Here is a 22211-nt window from a genome sequence, read left to right on the forward strand (position 1 = left end):
TAGGTTGTATTTATTTCAGATTGTTGAAAAAAATGTACTTAATGCTCGGATACTGCTATTCGAATTCTGTATCACGTCTACATTGTTGTTATGTGGAAATTCATTTTTCTAAGAAATAATTTTTAGATTTCTTTGCTTATGTACAAAGCTGAAAGGACGACGGTGCCGCCAACTTTTTTTTTTTTTTTTCCCCTCTTATTTATGATAGAATCCCTCTATATGCATGTCGTAAACCACAACAATTTTCAATTAGAATAAATCATTTGAAATAATTTACTGTGAAATAGAAATAATAAAAAAAATGTAGGTGAAAGGTCAAATCGTTTTGGATCAGAGGAGATCGTGATTCGTTTCGCCGCAAGCATCTTTTCTTCAGAGCTGAGAGATGCTGCAATTTGAACTGAACAAATGCTTTTCACTTAACGTTACTACAGTAGTTTTTTTCTCTATGCAGTGGTTTCGAGGCGTTTAAGATGTGTGTCATGTTTTTTGGAGACGGCAGGTGGCGGTAATACAACGCAACATGGACGTCAACTGCAGTAGTAGAAGAAGAAGAACAGGTCAAAGGTAAAAGCTGAAGAAAATCAGCAGCGCTCGCCTTGCGTTTGCCGACAATGGCAAAGCATCATCCAGATTTGATCTTTTGCCGAAAACAAGCCGGTGTCGGTATGTTTTATTTAAATTGACATTATGTTTAATGCAGTTTGACTGTTTTGGCAGCAACCGGATTTGCTTTACCCTTGCTTTTGTTTGAAGTAACGTTAGCTAACATGCTAACATGCTTGGATTTCATTGATAGTGTGCTAACAGAGACGTGTTTCTGAGCCAACATTAGACATTACAAGGTTGACTGATATGTTATTATTTTACAGAATATAATTGTAATAGTGTAGGTAATTGTAATAGTGCATATGATAGTGAATTTTATTGTAAACAGTAAACAGAAATTACGTCGTTATGCTAAGCTAGCTAACCGTTAGCTACCTGGTATGAATACTGTGACTGACTGACCGCTTGTTTTCTTTTCTCAGCTATCGGGAGACTTTGCGAGAAATGTGAGTATGATCATCTAAAGTTACTACAAACAACCCCATGCTTTACTGCAACTTCAATTAACAGAGGCTGCTATTAACACTATCCCAATTCATAGTTTTTTCACCTCTTTGTATGGGAGAGAAACATCAGGTCAGTTGGAAGCTGAAACTAGTTGGTTACAAGTTTCCTTGCTCAGTAGCAAATAAACACACTGTAGAATCTGCTTTTTCTAATAATTATGTTCGATTCCTCATCTGGACATACATCCAATTCATCACGCAGCACTAACTTAAATAAAATGCCGATTTTTTTAAAACTTAGACAATCTTTTTCTCCCATACAAAAAAAAAGTGGCACGTCTTGGGGTTTGTATATTCTATAGTAACTACATCTTTTACAGTCGATATGATTTCCAGTATTAAAAACTGTCAATATTTCTCATGTTGCTGTTTACATTTTTCACTGCCTACAAGCATCAGACCCACCTAGCATCTGATGGACAGTGATGTGCAGCTGGGGTCAGAGTTCAACATCAGCTCAAAAAAAAATATTCACTGTAGCAGCAGCAGCTTTGGAAACTGTTTTGAACTGATATCATAAAGACATTTTGGGTACGGATTTCACAAAATGATGCAGGTAGCAGTGATGGACGACTACGCACATCATCTCATCTTTCATTTTGATGCTATATTTACGTGTTTTCAATATTGGTGCAGGCCATCATATCTTGGAAATGTGTTGAAACACACACCAGTATCAATGGGGTACTGGCCCACAGGAACAAAGATTCAAAGTGGAAAATTGTAGACACACTCCCATAGCTCCGATGCAAAAAACCTTTCGACAGCAACACTGTCTTCATCGGGGTATAAAGCAAGATGTCTCTGTCGACTCCTTTTTTTAAATACAAGACAGGCATCAATAATTACTAGAGTACAGGTGCTAGCACTCACATGGTCTAATTAGGAGAGAATGCTAGACATAGAAATAGAACACAAAGAGATACCATCCAGGCCGTCACAGCAACATGTATTCAAAATGTTTCCTGGTTCCACTTTACACATTTTGCACATCTAATTTTTGCTTCTTCCTTCCTTCTCACTCCTTCCTCTCATCCCTCCCTCCCTCCCTCCCCCTCTTTTCCCAGGCGATGGAAAGTGTGTGATCTGTGATTCCTATGTGAGGCCTTGCACTCTGGTGCGTATCTGTGACGAGTGTAACTACGGCTCCTATCAGGGCCGCTGCGTCATCTGCGGAGGGCCCGGCGTGTCTGACGCCTACTACTGTAAAGAGTGCACCATCCAGGAGAAAGATGTACGTTTCCCCACGCATGTTTTCCTTTTCCACTCTGTTGCTGAGTGCTGAAGCAGCATAATCAGTTAGACTGGAGCACACAAACGCACCTCAGTTGTGTCTTTAGCTCTAAGATTAGATGAAACTTAAAGGGGCTGCTGGGAATGTTTTTGTCAAATCAGTAGCTTAGTTTGGCAGTCACATCATACACACAATAAACACCATCTGTAAACACACCTGTGCATCCTCTCAGATTTGCAGAATTATAATTTAAAAATCAAGAATGTGAACAAAATTAAAACTGGGACCAGATTCTTTGTGCAGAAATTGTCCTCTAACAGCATCTTGTCCCTCTGTCTTCACAGCGGGATGGCTGTCCTAAGATCGTGAACCTGGGCAGCTCCAAAACAGATCTGTTTTATGAAAGGAAGAAGTACGGCTTCAAGAAGAGGTGAAGACCTGCCGGCCCGGGCCGGGCTGCAGCTTGACTCTGAAACTTTCTTTTTTAAGGAACACTGTTTGATTTATTAATAAAGCTGTCTTTTCTATTGTTTCGGTGTTACTTTTTGAGTGTTTGGAATATCATAGAGCTCATGTTTGCTGTTGGATGGATTATGCAAGCCTGCTATTGCTCACACAGTGCTAATAATAATAACAACAATAATAATAATAATAATACACCAAAATTTGACTTGGTCCAGTGAACCATTATCAGCCACAAACTTTCTTTCATATTGCTGCTATATCCAAGTATTTTCCAATAAGTTTATAGCTCAATCAAATGTGAACAAGATATGATCTTGCAGATTAAATTGTCACGTTTTTATATTTTCACTTTTTCAATATAACAACAAATAACAAATCTAACCAATTCTCAGGGAAAAATACAGGAACAAAATTAGGTCACTTTCCATTCTGGACAAGTCTATATGTACTCTGTAGGGTTGCCAGATCTTTCTGAAACTTCCTGAAAGTGTGATTTTGTCCTAAGAGAGGTTGGATCAGTGAGGCTATCTTCTGTTAGAAATCCATCTGAAATGAATGGGAGTCAGTGCCGGTCATGAGCATCACTCCCACACCAGCCTCCTGCTTCTGCCTCCCTCCTTCCTCCACCAGATGGTGCTGTGTCACACTTTTTGCCTGGCATCAGATTGGGAAATCAACTACTAAGAATTTCTCATCCTGCATGATATTGCTTGACTTTTGTTCAAATTGGGAAGAACCGAGTGAAACATTAGACTGGGTTGTTAAGAAAGTATTGGGCTGAGCTCTTTGTCCCTCTGAGCTTATTTACTACAGCAGTAACACCCTAGAGGCTGTTCTCCACTGGGGTTATGGGTAAGACGGTGATGAGGAAACTGCAAGAAGTGAGAACCCGTTGTCTAATCACAGTAGAGAACATCCTCAAGGCTGTTAAGGCCGTTACACATGCATGTGCACCGTCTGGAAAGATTTCTCCAAAGTCTTGAACATAATAAACATGACATCTGACATCCTGGACTTGTCTTGGGCTCGGCCAGTATTGGACTTTGACTCAACCTTTCCCTGCTTATCTCAACATGTAAAGCACGGGTCACTTTAATGATGTTTGGTTTATTTTCTCCCCAGCGTTGCAAACAGTTTTGAGGGATTTCACCTCTGGAAACCTGTAGGTAATGGTTTTAAAAGTTCTGTATACTGGTCAGTTGGATGTTTAAGGGTCTAGTATAGAGATTTTGCACATAGATCTACATCTCATCCTTAAGAAACTCCTTTATCAAAGAAATGTAAGCAATTTATTGCCCATTTTGGTCTTGAAAGAGACTCGATTTGCTCTGGTCTGGTCTTGACACTCTTAAGACCAGCTTGAAATTGACTTGGACTCGACTCAGGTGGTTTTGACTTGATAAAAAGAAACTGCTACAGAGGCAGTAAGGAACTATGTTGTTATACACTAGTACTGATGTCTAGAGTCCCTTTAAAGATCTGGGAGACAAAAAAAAGCTCAATACCATGAACAGTTTTTCGACGCTTTATTCATATTTACAAGACACAAAAGGTAGCCACACTCAAAATGCAGAGCCATTTCTTTTTCCTTTACAGAAGAATAGAAAGACGGAACAAGAGAGATCAAAAACAAGTTCCTCACAGTTAACAAATGTAACTGTATCAGTTGAAAGGCAGATGCAGTTTGAATTTGCGCAGACAGCGTTAAGAAAAAATGACTAAAACAAGTCAGGAAGCTCATTGTTGTCCCTCAGCTCAGCATTACATGGAGATAAACTGATTCAAAATTACTCTTTGGGGTTCAGGAATATGCTGACTGAAGTTAAATTGCTGAGAGTTTGGGAGTAATACCAGTGATATGAAAAATAACTGGAGTAAAGGTTAATCTTATTGAATTTGAGAAGCATGGATTATTTCCAGGGAAACCATCCTCACATCACTGTTTTCCTCCATAAGAAAGGAAAAGCCTGACATAAAAAGAACAGATAAAACTGTATTTCATGCAGGTTCTGATGTGACTATCTGATTAGACTTTAATTTGAAAAGAAAATAAGATTTTTTTCCCATAAATATCAGATTTTGCACATGGAAATCTTTACCTGAAAAAATAAAAAACTGTGACAAGGGCATTGGTTAAGTCTTCCCTTTCTTTAATGGCTTTATAGTAATATTTTTGAATGAGTTACAATTTGTTTGTGTAAAAAGTCATACCAACTAGGGCTAGAAGCACAGCGGCAGCAAAAAAAAACCAAAAACGACAAAACCCCTTTCCCTTTCAGTCTGACTTCCATAGAGTTTTATCACACAACAAAACAACAGGAGTAAAACCCAGAGGACGAGAACCAGGAGACAAAAACTGGACTTTAATTTCTGATATGTTGCACGACAACATGCCCCCCTGTAAACTGGCAGACTGGGCACTGCATTGAAATGGCTTAAGAAGTAGAAGACACTTACAGGTTTTTTGGGGGGGGGTTCTTGCCCCGATGCAATCTGCACTTCATGAGACTTCCTGGTTTGTCAAAAGTAAAAAAAAAAAAAATAAACCCCCTTCAACAGACATTCCCAGCTTAAATGTCTCGGAGCTGTAAGGTGACTCGCCACCTAAACTGTCAGTCGTAGCTCAGATAAATAGAGAAAAGTGGATGAACAACTCCCAAAGCAGTTCAGAAAACCAGTAAACAAGGAAAGTTGTGGGTGATCGTCAAAGTTTGGGTGGAGAACGTGTGCAGAAACACATTCTGAAACCTCAACACAGAGTTAATACACCCTACTGTATATGCACAAACCTGGGTTTATAATGTTCTTTTATATTGTGTACATTTGTAAAACAGGAAAAAAAGTCTAGAAAATATAGTTCTACAACTATTTACATGCGCAGGTGGATTCTACACGCATTTTGGACAAAAAGTGGACGAGACAACCGAGAGCGACAGTGAGACGGACTGCAGGACACGTCACCACGCAGCATTATGTACAACTCTGTGCTGTTGATGACTTGTACATGAAGAGCAGTGAACACGGTCGCTCTAATGTCTTTTTTTCTTTTTCTTTGCCATGTCACTGAAATCCCCTGAAGAAGCTTAAGTTATTGGAAATGTCACAGTTAAAAGTGGCAGAGAAAAGCCTAAAGCTGGACTTAATCTGCCATGTAACAATAAACAACTTGAAGAAAAAAAAAAAAAAAAAAAAAGACAACAGCAGGTTTGAATATTAACTAAAATGTGGAAAGAACTGGAAGAAACCTTATTGCAAATCAGGCTTTTACGTGATTTATCATGCTTATGATGACTAATAATCTAGAATATTGAAATTGTTACCTGAAGTATCACCTAATAAAATCTCAAAAAAACAAAAAACCCGCCCACCCTCCCCACAAAAAAGGTCACAAATCATCTCATTCGGCCACTGGCGTACAAAACATGAGCAAAATACACGTTGTAAATGAAGTGCGTCGAAGAAGCACTTGAATCTCCTCACACACATCCATACCACTCACTCGGATGGTAAATATAAGTCTTTAAAAACCAAAGAAAATAGAATTTAAAAACCAGAAATCATGTCTCATAACATGCTACTGTATCTACATGGCAGCATCAGTCACTCCTCACACACACACACTCCTCACACACACACACTCTCTTCTTCTTCATCCTCTTCTTCATCTCAACGATCTTTTTTCACGCACGAACCCAACTACTTGATTTATTTATTCATTCCAAATCATCGTATGAAAATAAATAAATGAATAAATCAATTAGAGTCTACTGTTCTTCCGGCAGCGCACTTGAAAGAGAAGAGAAAAGGGAGGATGAATCACAAGGGGAAGAGCGAGGGAGGGAACATTATTTACATTAGCACATCAATCGGTTTTTGAACTTGATATCGCCACAAACTCTGACGCATTATCAATGAGTCTAAAGGCTGAATGTAACGTGATGAATTAAAAAAAAATATATATTCATGCATATTCAACAAAATGGCTAAGGCTCGACTGTGAGACTCAACGATCCCCAAACAAAACCGTTTGTCAAACTCAAACTGACTGATGCTACGCTGCCGTTGCCGTGTGTATTTTTATTTTTTTTGTCCCTTACAGCTGTCCGAATTTGGCTACGTAAGAAGCCACGACGTTCTTGAAGCGGCCGCACTCCTTCCGCAGGTCGGCCACCTCCGTCCGCAGCGCCGTGTTCTCGCGCTCCAGGAAAGCGGCCCGGACGGTGATCTGGTTCTCCTTTAACCTGCGGGCGTCGCGCGAACGTTTGGCCGCCACGTTGTTCTTCTTCCGCCGCTGCCAGTACTTCTCGTCCTGGAGAGGAAGCGGAAGGGGGGGGGGGGATGGAGGGAAGGAGAGAAAAGCAGGATGGATGACAATGTGGCACAGAGAATTACCTTCTTAACTCGGTTACTCCAGAAACCCGATTTTGGGTCGACGCGTGTAAACGTCATAACTGAGTTAGAATAACCAGGTTAAGCTCAGACTCTAATATGGGAAGAAGCCAGCCATCTTAACTGGGTTTCTCATAATCAAACAGGTTACTGTGGCATGGAAACATCTGACTCCTGTCACTTTTGGTTTACTCTGTCTGCGTAAACTCAAGACTCGCACAGCATTATGGGAACATTTTGATTAAGAGTTGATGGAGGTTCCTCACTCACCACAGCTACATGAAAAACAATCTGTGAAACTGTTTCTTTTTTGCACATTTCATTCATTAATTTAATTGTTCAATGGTGTTTTTTGTGTGTTCATTTTTCATATTACGGCCTAATTTATCCCAGAGTTTCCCCTGCTATTGAATAGGTGGAGAGTGGAGAGTTTCAGTGGAGAGTTTTGGTGTCCCTTGATGGTCTAAGTGCTGTTTCAGAGGCTTTTCCACCCTGACCAGAAGAACATTTTTGTGGAAACACTAAATCCTTTTCATTTTTGGCATGAAAATGGTCAAATGTGAAAACAATGAACTGAAATGGCGCCTATCAGCAACTTCAATCTAAAAATCTTGGCGTCGGCTTCCAAAACTTCATATCAGCCCAACTGTAATTTAGATAAAATACAAGGCGGCAAGTACGGCTTACTACTGGAATCATCATTTCTTTCCCATGTATTAGAAGTAACCGACCGCTCAGTCAAAGAGACGAGCAGGCGGACTTATCTTTTTCATACTTTTTTGCTGATGGACCATTCAGGAATATTTTTGTAAATGATTATTTGGTGTATTCTTGGTAACGGGGAGACTCAATAGCAGGGTGTCAAAGGTTCATGTTAGCAGTGTAACCCAAACACGACCTTAACCAAGTATGGAGTATGGCCGACTGCCAGGTTGGTCTGTAGATGTAAACACAGCTAGTGTTCTCTGGCGGTTAGGAAGGAAGGAAGGAAGCATCAATTTGAAGAGTCTGCTGAGTCACTGTGAGTCGCCAGAACGGCCTCGGTGTGACTTGGCCTAGTTTCTATAAGCTATCTATCTCAAACTCCTTCTTCAAGTGAACTTTTGACTGCGAATGCCATTGCGTACTGTTTGCATCATTTTCACCGCCGAGCCAATCAGCGGTCGTTTGTGCTGCATTAATGCGGTTTCAGAGTCACATCCCCTATCTCACATCCTCTTCCTCTGTTTGCTGTAATATGGTTTCATCTTTATGTAAAAAATCCTTTCTTTGACCTCTTGCCTTCGCACTCATTTCTTTATCTAACACTTTTGTCTTACATCAGCCAGGCTTTTGACTAAGACCAAACGCTTTTCACATATCACCCCAATACTGGCCTCTCTGCACTGGTTGCCTGTGACTTTTAGAATCAATTTTAAAGTTTTATTAAATACATACAAGGCTTTACATGGTCTGGCACCTTATTATATCAGTGAACTGTTAACTCTCAGGTCCGCCAGTCTCAGTCTTTTGGCTGTTCCAGAGTCTAGGTTATTTTTAATGGTGGTGTTCTTTACATTAGTGTTAGTTAATGCTTTGACCAGTTTTTACCACTGTGTTTTTGTATTTTATCCTTGTTTTTGCATTTTATATTTCTGTTTTTACCATTCTGTTTCTGTATTTTATATTTCTTTCTTCTGCAAAGCACTGTGCTCTATGCTTGAAAGGTGCTATACAAATAAAATTCATTATTATTATTATAATTATTACATGATCACTCACAGGAATATTGTTGGGGCACGATGGCTTTGACCCATATACTCCTTGCTATTGATCGCTTTTAATGTCAGTGATCTAGGAATTTAAGCTTATTCTGCTGTTTCACTCATTGCTCTGAAAAAGAGCATCAGCAAAGTGTAAATGTAACATTCCTCGTCATAAAAAGACTGAGTGGACTTTATATATTGTAGTCCTCATTTACAGCACAATGTTTCTTTTTGTTTTAGTGGTTTCAATTACCTTCTGCTCCTCAGGCACAAACACCTTCTTGGCCTTCTTGATCATCGGCTGAGGCTTCAGCTCCTCGTCAGTGAACTTGTGTTTGCGCGGGTTGAACAGCTCGCCTCCCGGCACGCTGGACAGGACCAGGTCCGTGGGATCCGGCTCGAACTTCACGTCCACCTCGATTTCTTCGGGGTTGTCCTCGGGGGTCACCTTGTCCTTGTCTGTGGTCACTTCTGGGCAAAGAGAAGGGAAACACAGGGGTTGAAATACAAGACAGCTGAAGGTCCTAATAAGTGTAACCCAACTCTGTGAACCCACGCTTGCTGTCGCTGTCACCAACTTTACAGGAGAGCCATTTTGTGTCACAATTGTGTTTCTGTCCGGCTTAACATTCATCCAAACTAAAAGTATATACATATATATATATATATATATATATATATATATATATATATATATATATATATATATATATATATATATGTGTGTATATGTGTGTGGGTGTTTGTATGGATAGCCATATATGTATATATTTTCTTATGTTTTGGAGGAAATCTTTAGAGATGGTGTATGTTTTGTACCAAAAACCCCAATAAAAAGAGTTCAAAAAATAAAAAAGGTAAAAGTCAAAAATGGACTGAACAAAAAATTCATAAATAATAAAATAATTTGTTTGTTTTCAAAGCCTGGCATTAAAGGTTTCCCCTGTCCACTGACTTGTGACCGTTTCTAAACATAATAAGAAAAATAACCTTATATTATACTTTTTACTTTATTTGTATAGCACTTTTCAATACAGGTAACAAAGTGCTTCACGACATTAAAAACAGTTACGGGGGTTAAAATGATTAACCTATTATATAAATGTGTCTTAAGAAGTGAAATAAAACGGGGAACTGACTCTGCGAGCCTCATCTCCTCTGGCAGATTGTTCCAAAGTCTACATTTGTTTCTTTGTTGAGGAACAGCAGCCGGTTCCTACACTGACAGAGGTGTGTCTGTCCGTGAGAGTGAGAAAAACCTGATAAAACCTTTGGAGCAAAGCATCTCAAAAGTTTGTTTTAGTTGAGTAACATTCCAACAAGATTTTAGTACTATTTGTTAACATTTGTTGGATATGTAATACATCTTTCAACTTTGTGACTCAGTTCTTTTCAGGTTGGATCACATGTATATTTTATTAATCAGTTGAGAAGCAATGTTGGTGTCCAGGTAAACTACACTGGGGCAACGTACGCTCTTGCTTTGCGGCCATACCTGCATATAATATGATTTACTGGTTGTGGGGAAATAGTTTATGCGAAATAATCTTTATTCTTGCAACATATAGCATTTATTCTAACATCTGTATGCTGTTAGAATAAAGTTTATTCAGCATTATCTGTGTGCAGCCCTCCATCTATTCAAGCTTAAACCGTTTTGAGGCGACCAGCACCAGCACAATACATTGTGACCAGTTGAGAGTGAGTGCTGCATTTTCATGAATGGGGAAACAGTTTCTAACATTTGCATAAATACAAATGCCTTGGTGCAGCTGACTTGATAGATAATGGGGAGAGAGCAGGCTGTGGGTGAAGCAGTCTGCCTCACCGGATAGAGTGAGGCAGACCGCTGATAGAGACAAAGGTCAAGGGAATGGACCAAACCCAAACGATACTGTCAGTTTGATTTGACATCTCCACACCAACAGGCTGCTGACAAGCCCACAGTAAACTCTACTATCTCCACTATGCAGCAAGACCTGCTTCTATTTTTGCCATGCCTCCAACCATTCCCTCACATGGCTTAGTCCTGGGCGGAGTGACTTTCAGAGAAAACACACCGGCAAGACTTTCACATGTTGTATACCTTTACCACTCTCACACATCTGTGACAGAACCAAATAAATACCCTTAAAGAATCTTTAATAACACTGTCTAAATATATAACAACCAGGCTAGAAACAGAGAGCTAGCTGAAAAAGCTTGTTGTGGTGTGGCTGTAGATCCATTCAGTAACGTTCTAAGTAAAAGTAAATAGTCTGATAAGGTGGATTTGTTTCCAAATGTAGGTTACTGTGACACAGTAAACTGTCTCGTCTTTAGCCCTAGTCTCTACTCAAAAACACTCTGAGTTGTAGCTTGAGAAGAGTCAGCTCAGTTAACCTCAACAAACACTAACTAGCAGGTTAATTTAGCAAAGCAACCAATGTTAATGTTAACCTGCAACTACTAACCACTACCAACGCTAGCTTCTAAAACAGCACAGAAATTAACCATGTCTATTCAATTCTGTTGAGACTGACAAGTGGGACGTATAGAAACACAGTCAGCTGTCTACATCTATAGGACCTCCAATATGGCTGCCAGAGGGTGTGTTACTTCACCTAAAATACCTGTATAGTGTAACAAGTGAGCCAGGCAGGTAATCTCTCACAACTCACAATAGTTAGGGGATCAAATTGCAGAAACGGCCTCAAGCCATTGTCGTCTCTCCTCCCTCTCCACTCACCTGTAGTAACATCAGAGCTTATGTCTGACTGGCTCATGGTGATGGTGACCACTTCCTCCTCGCACTGGTCCAGCTCCAGGATGGGCAGCAGGGCCACCGGGACCGCCGTGGTCTTGGCAGCCTTGGTCGCCTGGGCAGCCTTTGGCTTCTCCTCCGTCTTCTGGGCGTCTCCTTCCTGGTCGCTCTTCAGCAAGTCCTCGGTGGCCGAGGTGGAGATGCCGTTCTCCATGAGGAACTCCTCGAGGTCCATGTACTCCAGGTGGAAGTTCTCGCCGTCGTAGGGAATGGTCTTCTCCCAGATGGCGGGGGTCAGGGCGGCCGAGGGCCCGATCCCGCTCCCTCCGACGCCCAGGTCCACATCTTCACCCAGGCACAGCTTCTCCTTGTCCGTCTCTGAAAAGGCAGAAAATACATGTATTCACATTCACACACACACAATTTGTATGGTTAGGATTTGAAGCTACAGGATGATTTCTGAGTAGATACAGAGAAGAATGAGGGTTTTCACTGACATGAGGTAGGAGCATGGAGCATGAAGCAGGAGTCCGTTTAGTCTAATTTTACTATGGAAGTCAATAGGGAAATTGGACAACAGAAGCTCCAGTGACAGTTCACCCTATACATTTTCAAATATAGTAGGGAGAATGAGTTTGTTTTTTGTTTTAACGTTACACCTCAGGAACTGCACTCCAATGCCATCTCAAGGTGATCCACACATTTCCACACTATCCCCATGTTTTCTGAATTAGAGCCCATCCTACAACCTAAAATTGCATTGTGCTGAAGGGACCTAATATTTGTTTTTGGCTGGAAAAAGGCTGATTTAGAACAATTGTGAATGGAAATTTTTCAAAGCCAGTAACTCAAGCCTTAACATGAAATAAATGCTACCAACACAAATATTTGCCAGTGACACTTTCATCCAAAACGAAAACACAGGTGCGTATGCTTTGTGTTGTTACATTTGTAATCATTTCTTTTCACTCGAAAATACTCGAAAATATCAACAAAAAAATACGAATTACTGCATTTTAAAAATGTTTTATATCGCAACAAACTGAAAAAAATTAAGCTAGCAGTACACAAACTCAGTTCGCATGATTGCGTCTCGACACATTTTTCGGTTGAACTCGTTCGATTTCGTTTATTCTTTTTTCGCACTTTCGGCTTTTTCCGGCTAAACTCGGCGGCTCGTCCCTCTCCACACGAAGCTTCTGCACTTACCGTCGTCGCCCTCCAGTAAATTCGGCGGAGGTATTTCCATTATTTTCTTCAAAACCACCGGGAGTGAACCCGGGGCCCCCGTCGTTGTTTTCAGTGTGAAGGCAATCGGCTCGGTCGACATGAATTCCCTCGTAGTTTAACGTTACGCGGTTAAAACAAATAAATAACCTCCGCAGAAATCTCGTTCGATCAAAATCCAGCCGGTTGCACCGCGGTGACAGGCTTCCAACCGTTACTACAGGCTATTTCAGACGTTTAAAACAGTGTCGTACGCTCAAAATCGAGGCTAAACTGTAACACGGACTATCAAGACATCCCCGACCTGTGCTTGCTTGGCCCAGTTCTCCAAAAAATTAGGTGGTCAGAGGTTTTGCTATTCAGGAGAAACCGCACCTCCTCGCGGAAAAATACGACCCTGCCCGCTGCTGATAGGCGGGCTTCGTCCCAGCCTCATGAATATTAACTTATCGATGTAAAGGAGGCGGGTCTTCTACTGAGGAACCAATGGGTATCGTTGCACCGAGCTGACAGCTCATTGGTTGACCGAGTTATATATATGTGTCGACTGAATACATTAAGGGAAAACGTGTCACGGTAAAACAAATATAAAGCAGATATACTCAGATGCGATCAATGGGATCGGGCGGGGAATGGCCTTTTGAATAGATTATTACTATCAGAATTAAGTTTTTAACTATTTTTCCTATTATTTCCATAGATACACCGGTAAGAAGGCTTAAAAAACTATTAAAAACTATTATCTGATATTAAGGGCCAATCATACATCTCTAATCACGCGGCCATCAAAAACAAGCATTACACATTTTTGTTTTGGCGCTTCAGTGACTCTTCAGATAGGCTGTATGTTGTTTTTTGGTCCTTTTGTCCCCTTTGCTCCGGCCATCCCACCACATGCCTCTCACATGGAAAAACATGTGCCGTCATTACATATCTGCAGGCTCGGGCCAATGGAGCCGCGCTATATGTCGTTTACATGCAGACGTGCAGGGCGGGGCTGCAGCGCAGGAATGGGGGGGGTGCACATATGTGTGTGTGTGTGCGCGTGCGTGTAGGCCATATAGCAGCACAGCTACTTGCTCTTCAAGTCACTGCATGTATAGGTAAATTGCAGCCATGCAGATATCTCAAGGGCAAAGATCTGCATGTATGAGACTCTGGGGATGCAGAAGAACCACAACAGTAGAGAACATTTTGTACTGAAGACTGAAGACTATCAAAATACCCACAGTAGGCTATATATATTTCTTGCACTATCCCCTTGCACTAAATGTAATTTCCCGTTGGCCCTGTATCATGCGTGCCACTATGTAGCCTATCTGTGTCACCATGAGTTGTCAGTATTTTTCTGCACCAACGTCACCAAGGCAAATTATAAATGTAACTGTGCACAGTATAACCTAGTAACATACATCCTGGTGGCCTAAAAAGAACTACAGTTAAAATCTGCCAGAGGAGTGGAGGTGGGTGGGGTTGGGTGTTAGAGGTGGGTGGGTGTTTTCACTCGGCCCAGACACGAGTGCGTGTTGCTTATATGTGTCGTGCAGAATCTGTTTTTGGCACAACAGCAGGAGGAGGGACGGAGCCTTCAAGGTCAGCCGGTAAGTGCAGGTGAACTCAGAATATCACACCTCTGACATGAAATGACAATCACCATAAACTATATATACCAGGGTTTAGTCCATTCATGAACTGAATTGAGAATACATGGTAAATTTCAATTCAGTTCCTGGAGTTGTAATTTGAATGTCACCCAGCTCTAAGGAAACAGAATGTGAATTGGAAATAGAATTGAATTCCATTAAATTCCATGAAATTCCACTTCTAAAAGAGTCTAAGTCTCAAGTCTTCACTTGCTCAACATTATGAACCAAATAAAAGACAGTTCAACAAATCAAACACATTCAATCATAATGTATGTATTACGATTACATGTTATGCATCAAATGCCACCTGAAAGGAACCTTTAACATTTTATGATGTTCAGTATTGATAATATATAACACTACCTGTAATCTCACATATGTGGTGAGAAAAAACAACAAAAAACATGGAATTTCACTGAATTTAAATGAATTAAATTAAACTTCCTGAAATTCCAATTCAATTCCAATTCTGTTTCCTGTTGGTGTTTTCAAATTCCAATTCCTCAATTGAATTGGAACTGATGAGTTCATTCATGAATTGAACCCAACCCTGATATATACCTTAAAGAGTTGTATGTCCAGGATTTTAGGATTTTGCAGATACCAACCTGCCATACATTCTCCCATCCATATGTTTTTCTCTGTGGGTTTGTGCTAGAGAGGGGAGGGAAGTGATTGATCCTGTACTGAGGCCTAAACATCACAGATGCAGGATACACTATACAGGCACTGAGCTGAGACCAGAGAACATGGGTCATTAGAAAATCACTTCCATTTTGACCTTAAGATCACGTGCACATGCTATGTTTAGGTGGTGAGAGACACGCATCCTCTCTCCCCCAGTAACTGTGTAAAATACACCTAAAAGGGAAGCTAACATAAAACATATAGTTACATTTTCTATGGATTACATGAAATCAAGACAGACAGATTCTTTTTTCATCACAAAATGAGACGTCAGCTACTGGCTGATGCAATAGTATCCACATCTGCTGTATTCATAACACATCCAAATCATCTCTATGACTATGAGGCCCTGCAGTTACATTGATAGTAAAGCCATAAGACATTATAATGCGCATGGTAAGACTTGAAGGATAATTACAATGAATGTTAAGTCCATTTTCCAGCATTCTGTCTCTCGCTTTTACTAATTCCTGGGGATTTTTATATGCTGTTAGCAAAGAAACATGCGACTTCTCTCACTTCCTCTAGACGCCACTCACTTTCATTCAACTCCAAACGACATCAAAGCTAAATTTTGCAAACAAAGTGTAGTAACATAATCCATGGGGAAGTGTGCATTGACAAATGTTTTGCTAGGCCTTGACTAATAAATCATTAAAAAAAATCTATTGTTTTGTTCCTATCCAAATAAATTGCAACATTTTTGAATTCCGAAAGCCCTCATTGGACGAACAGGAAAAGAGTAAGCGTGTCCATGACATCATGCGAAAATGTAAACATTGGGACAAGGAAGTAGGCAAAACAGCGTAGCAGCATCGCTGCATCATTAGAACAATGTCGGATTCTGAAAATAAAAAATATAAAATACTTAACGTGACCAGCCAGTTTCACCCAAAACTCTCACTTCAATCTTTGCTTAGATTTTTTTGGTTATATCTGAAGCCCCGCCTTAGACAGCACTTCTGACCAATCACCAACATCCTCCATGGTTACATCACGCCTCATTTCAAGTCTCTCGGCTCAGGAAGAGAGTTTTTCCGCCTCAAAGTAGAACGAGAATGAAATTAATAAGAATAAGGTGCGAAATAAGCAAATTTTATTCTTGGACATGTAGAGCGAATGATAATAAAAAGCTTGTTTCTTATCCGCTACGAGACGTGTTTCAAAACCTAGAAAATAGTGGTAAAATTGAGGACATCTACAAAGTCCGTCTAGCAGTTTATCACAAAAAAAAAAAAAAAACGAAAAGCATGAATGTCATAAGGGGAAGTGGGCACTCTGAATGTTCACTATGACCGACATTATCCTTTAAACTTTGCGTGTTATTCAGACTTTTGATTATATGATGCGTAGCCGAACCTCAAGGCGAACCTGTGAAAGAGCCAAACAGTGCAGAGACAGCTAGACAAGGCAACACACATGTGAATGCGAGGACACAAATTCAATCAGTGTGACTTTAATGCCATTTCTCTGTCTGGTAAAGTCAATAAAAAAAAAAGTGAATGGGGCTTCTCTGAACGCAGGATCCGTTGTCACCGTGACTGTGCAGTTTCCAGTCACATGAGAGGTCAAACAGAGTGTGAGGGGGTGACGAGTCTGAGAAATATTGTGGGTGAACATTCTTTGCCATTACATTCATCTGCCTTCATATCAGCGCTACAATATTTATGCCTGTCTTTGTGTTTGGGCCTGACTGTTTCAAAGGCTGCGGTCACCAGAAGGCCAGGCAGAGACGGAGTGCTGAGGATGTTTGGGAACATTTTATATTATCAGCAGACAGACACAGAGGCTTGTAGACTTCGTTTTGGAGCCAGGCCACAGTTTTCAGCTCGATCCATCCGGAGTGGAAAGCTACAGTATGAAAATTTTTAATCCCCAGTTACTAACCATCTGCACACTCTCATTCACTCGTGTAAAATTACCATAATTTATCATTCTTACTTTATGATTCTGCGCGATTGATTTGCCTCTCCCTTCAAATAGAAATCAACCCCCAGGTTATCAGGAGTTATTATTCTCTTTTAGGTAATTATCACTGAACGGTCTCATTATGTTTTACCTTTCAAGTGGATCCAGCCAGGACCGAAGGCTCTAACAGCCTAATGATCAATAGGCTTCTTCATGAAATATTTGTATGAGAAAATTGTCCAAAATGAATATGCTGAATTGCCAGGATTTTATACTTACTCCCATATTACTCTCATTTGAAGAGAAGACACCCACAACCTAAAACTGAGAATTACCCATAGTTCTATGACAGTGAGTTCTGTTGAACTCATTTTATCTCATGCTTTTGTATGTCAATTTCATGTTCTGAATATACTTTTATAAATGTTTTGGTATTGAAATGTTTGCAGCATGTTTTGCGTTGTAGAAACCTTTATGAATTCTGTGCTGTTTGGCTCAGAGACACACAAATATGTGAGATCACACAAGGCATACAACCCAAACCTTGAAAGACACAGATATTAATGCCATTTTCAGACGATATATATACATAAGCCAATGAAATATTAAATATGTTCTGCACTGTTCCACAGGTGCTGCAGTCAGGAACAACATCTCAACATGTGGAGGTCGAGGTTTTGCAGCCTGTAAAGTGAATTCTCAGCGGCTGCACAACGTGGACACCGAGATGAGAGAGGAAACACGCTCGGATAACAAGCACATCCATGTGAGCGAGCTCCTGAGCAGCTCTGTCCGCTTCATGGGCCGCGCAGGAAGTGTTTTTATGGTCAGTGGTATTCTGGTCTCCAGTGACAGGGACAGAGAGCTGGGGAACTGTCTCTGCAACCCTTATAGCCTCTGATCTTGGCCAGTGGACAGTATAATGTTCTTTTATCTAATTATTGTATTAAAGGAATAGTTCACCCCAAAATTAAACTTCAGTCATTATCTACTCCAGTGACTCTCAACCTTTTTCATATCAAGGAACCCTAATTTAGTCCACATTCGGGCCACGGACCCCCCCTTTGATGAGATTTTGTCTCTCGGACCCAAATCTGAGAATATTTTTATTGTTAGATATGATTTTGTCCAGAATTCCAAGACTATCTGTATTGTAGGTAGAGAGATAACAGTGAAACTATGATCAAAACAGTCATTCTTCTACATTCTCTAATTGTGTTAACTTCTTGTAAATTAAATAATGCTGAAGTTTAACAATTCATCAGTTTGCTGGGGACCCCTTGGAACCCACTCAAGGACCCCTGGTGGTCCCCGGACCCCACGTTGAGAACCGCTGATCTACTCAACCCCCCCCCCCCCCCCATGTTAGTTCAAACTCCACTGAACTTGGTAGGAAAACCAAACGCACAGCGAGTTAGGCCCCTGTAGTTTCATCTCAGCCGTGTTACAAACTGTTGAAAGTAAACAGGCCGTCTTCTTACAGCTAAAAAAAAAAAAGGATAAAATGTTTCGAAAATTTCGCAATATCCAAGTGTTTTATAGCCAAATGAGCTGTACTGTTAGTCCAAAAGTCCAATATTTATCTCATTATCTCCTGTGTTTTCCTCACTGACAACGCTCTGGTCGCTCGCACCTTACAGCACTCTGATAGAAGACTCAACTTTCTACTGCAGGGTAAACTAACAGACAGAAGATAATGAGGGAAATATTGGACTTTTGGACCCGCAGTGCAATTGTTCGGCTACAAAACACTTCCTATTTGCTGCAGGAGCTGTTTGGAGAAATTGGGAGACACTTTCTGCTTTCTTTTGGCGAAAAAAAATGGCCCCATTAACTTTAACAGTTTGTTAAAAGGCTGAGATGGAGCTACAGGGGCGAACTCTCTGTGTGTTTGACTTTCCTATGAACTTCAATGGAGTTTCCACTGACATGGGGGTGAGCAGATAAAGACTGAACTTTCATTTTGGGGTGAATCACTGCTTTAGGAACGGTGTGTGCAGGTTTGACCGACATGGGGGTGGACAGATATTCAGGGTTCCCACGCCTTTTCACTGATGAAATCACAAAATTCTCCATGACCCCTTTTCAAATTTCCATGACCAAAGTTTAATGTGACTGAACTGAAAAGTAACCATCAAACTACACTAACTTTAAGCATTAGTTTTTCCACTTTAAAATCAAAAATTATAATATTATTTTAACTCTGTCAACAAAAAAACAGTCAGCAAAAGAAAACAATATTTTTTTTATCTCAACTGTTTCAGCCACAGCTTTTTGACATTTGACAGTATTCAAGGAAAAAAAATCATTAACTTCACAAATAAAAATGTCATGACTTTTCTGCCTTTTATCATTTCTCATTGCTTCTCGGGGCCAATTATTCCTTTATGTCTTAGATCTGTGTTTTCTACGGTGCTTTTAGACGTCCTACAGCATCACAGACCACCTGTAGCATGTCAGCTACTGGTGTGACACACAAGTCACCATCAAATCTTGTTAACTGGATCCAGCAGCACACCTCACATGACATTACTTGAATCTAATCTATCAAAACACAGTCCAGGATGCCAGAGAAGGAGAATAGAGCCATCTAGTGATTTGATCATGAGTCTACAGCCAGTCTACAGCTGTACACACACACACACACACACACACTTGACAAAACCTTGAAAGAAGTCTGGGTTTCCTATATTCATCTCAGTACTAAGATGTGATACTGAATTGATTCCTGTGGGACAATTATCTTCTTGCTTGACATCTTTGGATAAAACTGTCCACCAACTGACATGTAATGATCTCTTTTATCTGATCAATACATCCCAGTGACGAGATTTCTTCAGGGAAAACAGGCACCGGTGTGTTTTATAAGGTAGTTTTTCTAAAGTTTTTCCTGTTTACCAAGAGTCTTAACAACTTGAAACACATTCCAGCTCTAAATGAAGCAATAAATGAAGATTGTTTTCTCACTTGCTGTCCACAAAGAAATAAAAAGTTTCAACAGAGGACTCAAGAGACATAATTATCATGTTTGAAAAAGCTGTGGAAGCAGCTGGAAACGCCAAACCTCCTTCCAACAGAAACCACAGGCACACAACGCAACATGTGAGGTCAACTACTACTGACACTAAAGCTACTGACCTTTTCAACCCGGTTTAACACTGTCATACCAGCAGACCCATGTTACTGAAATCTAAGGGCCGTGTCTTGAGACCCTCCAGGCGATATTTATGAGTCCAAGGATCACCAAATCACCTGACAGATCCTCAGTAGAAAACAGCAACCACACTCCTAACTCCTCAATAAATGCTTCTAATTCAATTCCTAAGACTGGTAGACTTAGCCTACATCCTACTTACATTAGAAGCTTTGAGCTTATTCTGATTAATAATCCCGAACAGTAGGCTAAATTGTAACTTGGCATACTTCTGCACCCTGGTCTAGTCAGCAGCAGTTCACAACTCCTAATCTGCAAATTTCAAATTAAAAGCACCAAAGTTTAAAAAGACTGTTTTTAAGCCACTAGGTGTAGAGCTTCTGTAGTTTGTCCATAAAGAGGAACATTTTGGGGCACAACGTTCATAGACTTGCATTCATTCTGGGTGCTCAGTCAGTTCCATTGACTTACATTTGTGGCAATTTCCTGAATTTCCCCAAGGGGATTAATAAAGCGCTATCTTATCTTATCTCTTACATCTACTGTTCAACAGATAGCGCTATCTCCTCTGTGGCTAAAATCACTGATAGGCCTAAAAGCAGGTTGCCCTGGGTCTTTCTTGATTTTTGTCATTTGTGTGATGTCATCAGCTCAGATGCTGGGAATAAAGGGAAACTGTGACTGTACAGTTGATATATGTGGGTTTAATACTTTAAGCTGCTGTATTGGTAAGCTTCACAAACAAAACAGGGGGAGAGCAAACGAGCACTAAGATAGTTTTTTTTTCACTTGTATGCCTTTACTTCTGCAGGGAAGGTTATGCACCTTCACACCTGCTGGCCGCTGAAGCAGCTGAGGGTTTGCTGCCTTGCTCAAAGGCACTTGGGAGGCAGGGAGGGACAGCTTTCCTTCATCACTTTCCCCAACTATCTCTACCTTCCAGTCAGCAGCCCACTTTCCCAACCCCACCACAAGTAACGGTACTTTTATTTTGAAACTGCCAGAAGCTGATCGTCAACTACAGCCAGCTTGACAACAGCACAGCAGACAGCGAGGTAGCCTACTGACCGCCTTGTTGCCGTTATCTTATTGGAAGTATTGAAAGGCTTAAACAAGTCAATAGTCCAGTACTTCTGAGGTGAATCGATGTATTTAATCCTGTTAACCTTTGAATTTCAACTACAGCCACGTACTGTGATAGGAAATATAGTTTCTGCTGCAGAAGTAAAGCAGATCTGCATCTCAGCCTGCACAGCTGGGGTTACGAAACACACACGCAGTTGTTTGCAGAAATCTCGGAAACTCTTCAGCTGTTAATAAAAAATGGTTTCGGGCAAATTAAATGACATTTATATATAAATGTCAGTAACTTTAACTCTGCTTTCAGGATGGAAACAAGCGCCTCACTCCCACATGCAGTTTGCAGCAGAACTACAACACAACACGGATCACTCTTTCATTTGTTAAGTCCTTACCGTTTTCATCAAAGGTCGGCACAGAAAATGGATACTCAAGAAGAGTCTTGAAAATCTCCGGAATCTCTGAAGTCATTTTTGTTTCTGGACTTTTAACTGTAATTTCAGTCACGAGTTTTTTCAAAGCTGGTCACCTGATAAGGCTAGCTCAAATAAAATAAAAAATAAGCCGACCGGCTCACCTGGGACTGACAGCTTCCATTCAGACTTGGGAATAATAGGCTACAAATTGGAAACAGCCTTAAGCTTTGGACTCCAGACAACACGTTACTTAACGCGGCCCGCCTCCTTTAGCTCCCCGTAGCCAATCAGCAGCGAGTACGCCCTCAGCAATTACAATAGCAACGACGGAAAGAGTCAGGATTGGTCCGTGCGGGTGTCCGTGACAGCGGTGAGAGCCAATCACGGGCCGTTTGGGTATTA

General features: G+C 40.7%; 2 protein-coding genes across 5 annotated transcripts; one reads left to right on the forward strand and one right to left on the reverse strand.

The window, feature by feature from the left end:
- The first annotated feature begins 541 nt into the window (after nt 1–541).
- Nucleotides 542–2879, forward strand: phf5a (PHD finger protein 5A). Its single transcript, XM_071909770.2, has 4 exons — nt 542–666; nt 1032–1055; nt 2183–2349; nt 2694–2879. The coding sequence occupies exons 1-4, from the start codon at nt 615–617 to the stop codon at nt 2781–2783; spliced, it is 333 nt and encodes a 110-aa protein (XP_071765871.1). The 5' UTR covers nt 542–614; the 3' UTR covers nt 2784–2879.
- A 3306-nt stretch (nt 2880–6185) lies between these two features.
- On the reverse strand, nt 6186–21990 carry tefa (TEF transcription factor, PAR bZIP family member a). Of its 4 annotated transcripts, XM_071909761.2 has the most exons (6): nt 21784–21990; nt 12901–13021; nt 11677–12069; nt 9202–9419; nt 6912–7123; nt 6186–6600 (listed from the first exon to the last, which is right to left on the reverse strand). In XM_071909761.2, exons 1-6 carry the CDS (start codon nt 21862–21864, stop codon nt 6579–6581), a joined length of 1047 nt encoding a protein of 348 aa, XP_071765862.2. In that variant the 5' UTR covers nt 21865–21990; the 3' UTR covers nt 6186–6578. The 4 variants fall into 4 exon arrangements, with proteins under 4 accessions (XP_071765862.2, XP_071765866.1, XP_071765865.1 ...); XM_071909765.2 differs by lacking the exon at nt 12901–13021 and having other exon boundaries at nt 21789–21990; XM_071909764.2 differs by lacking the exon at nt 21784–21990 and having other exon boundaries at nt 9202–9416; nt 12901–13236.
- Between the last annotated feature and the right edge of the window lie 221 nt (nt 21991–22211).

Source organism: Centroberyx gerrardi, chromosome 20 (genome assembly GCF_048128805.1).
Source record: "Centroberyx gerrardi isolate f3 chromosome 20, fCenGer3.hap1.cur.20231027, whole genome shotgun sequence".
NCBI lineage: Eukaryota > Metazoa > Chordata > Actinopteri > Beryciformes > Berycidae > Centroberyx > Centroberyx gerrardi.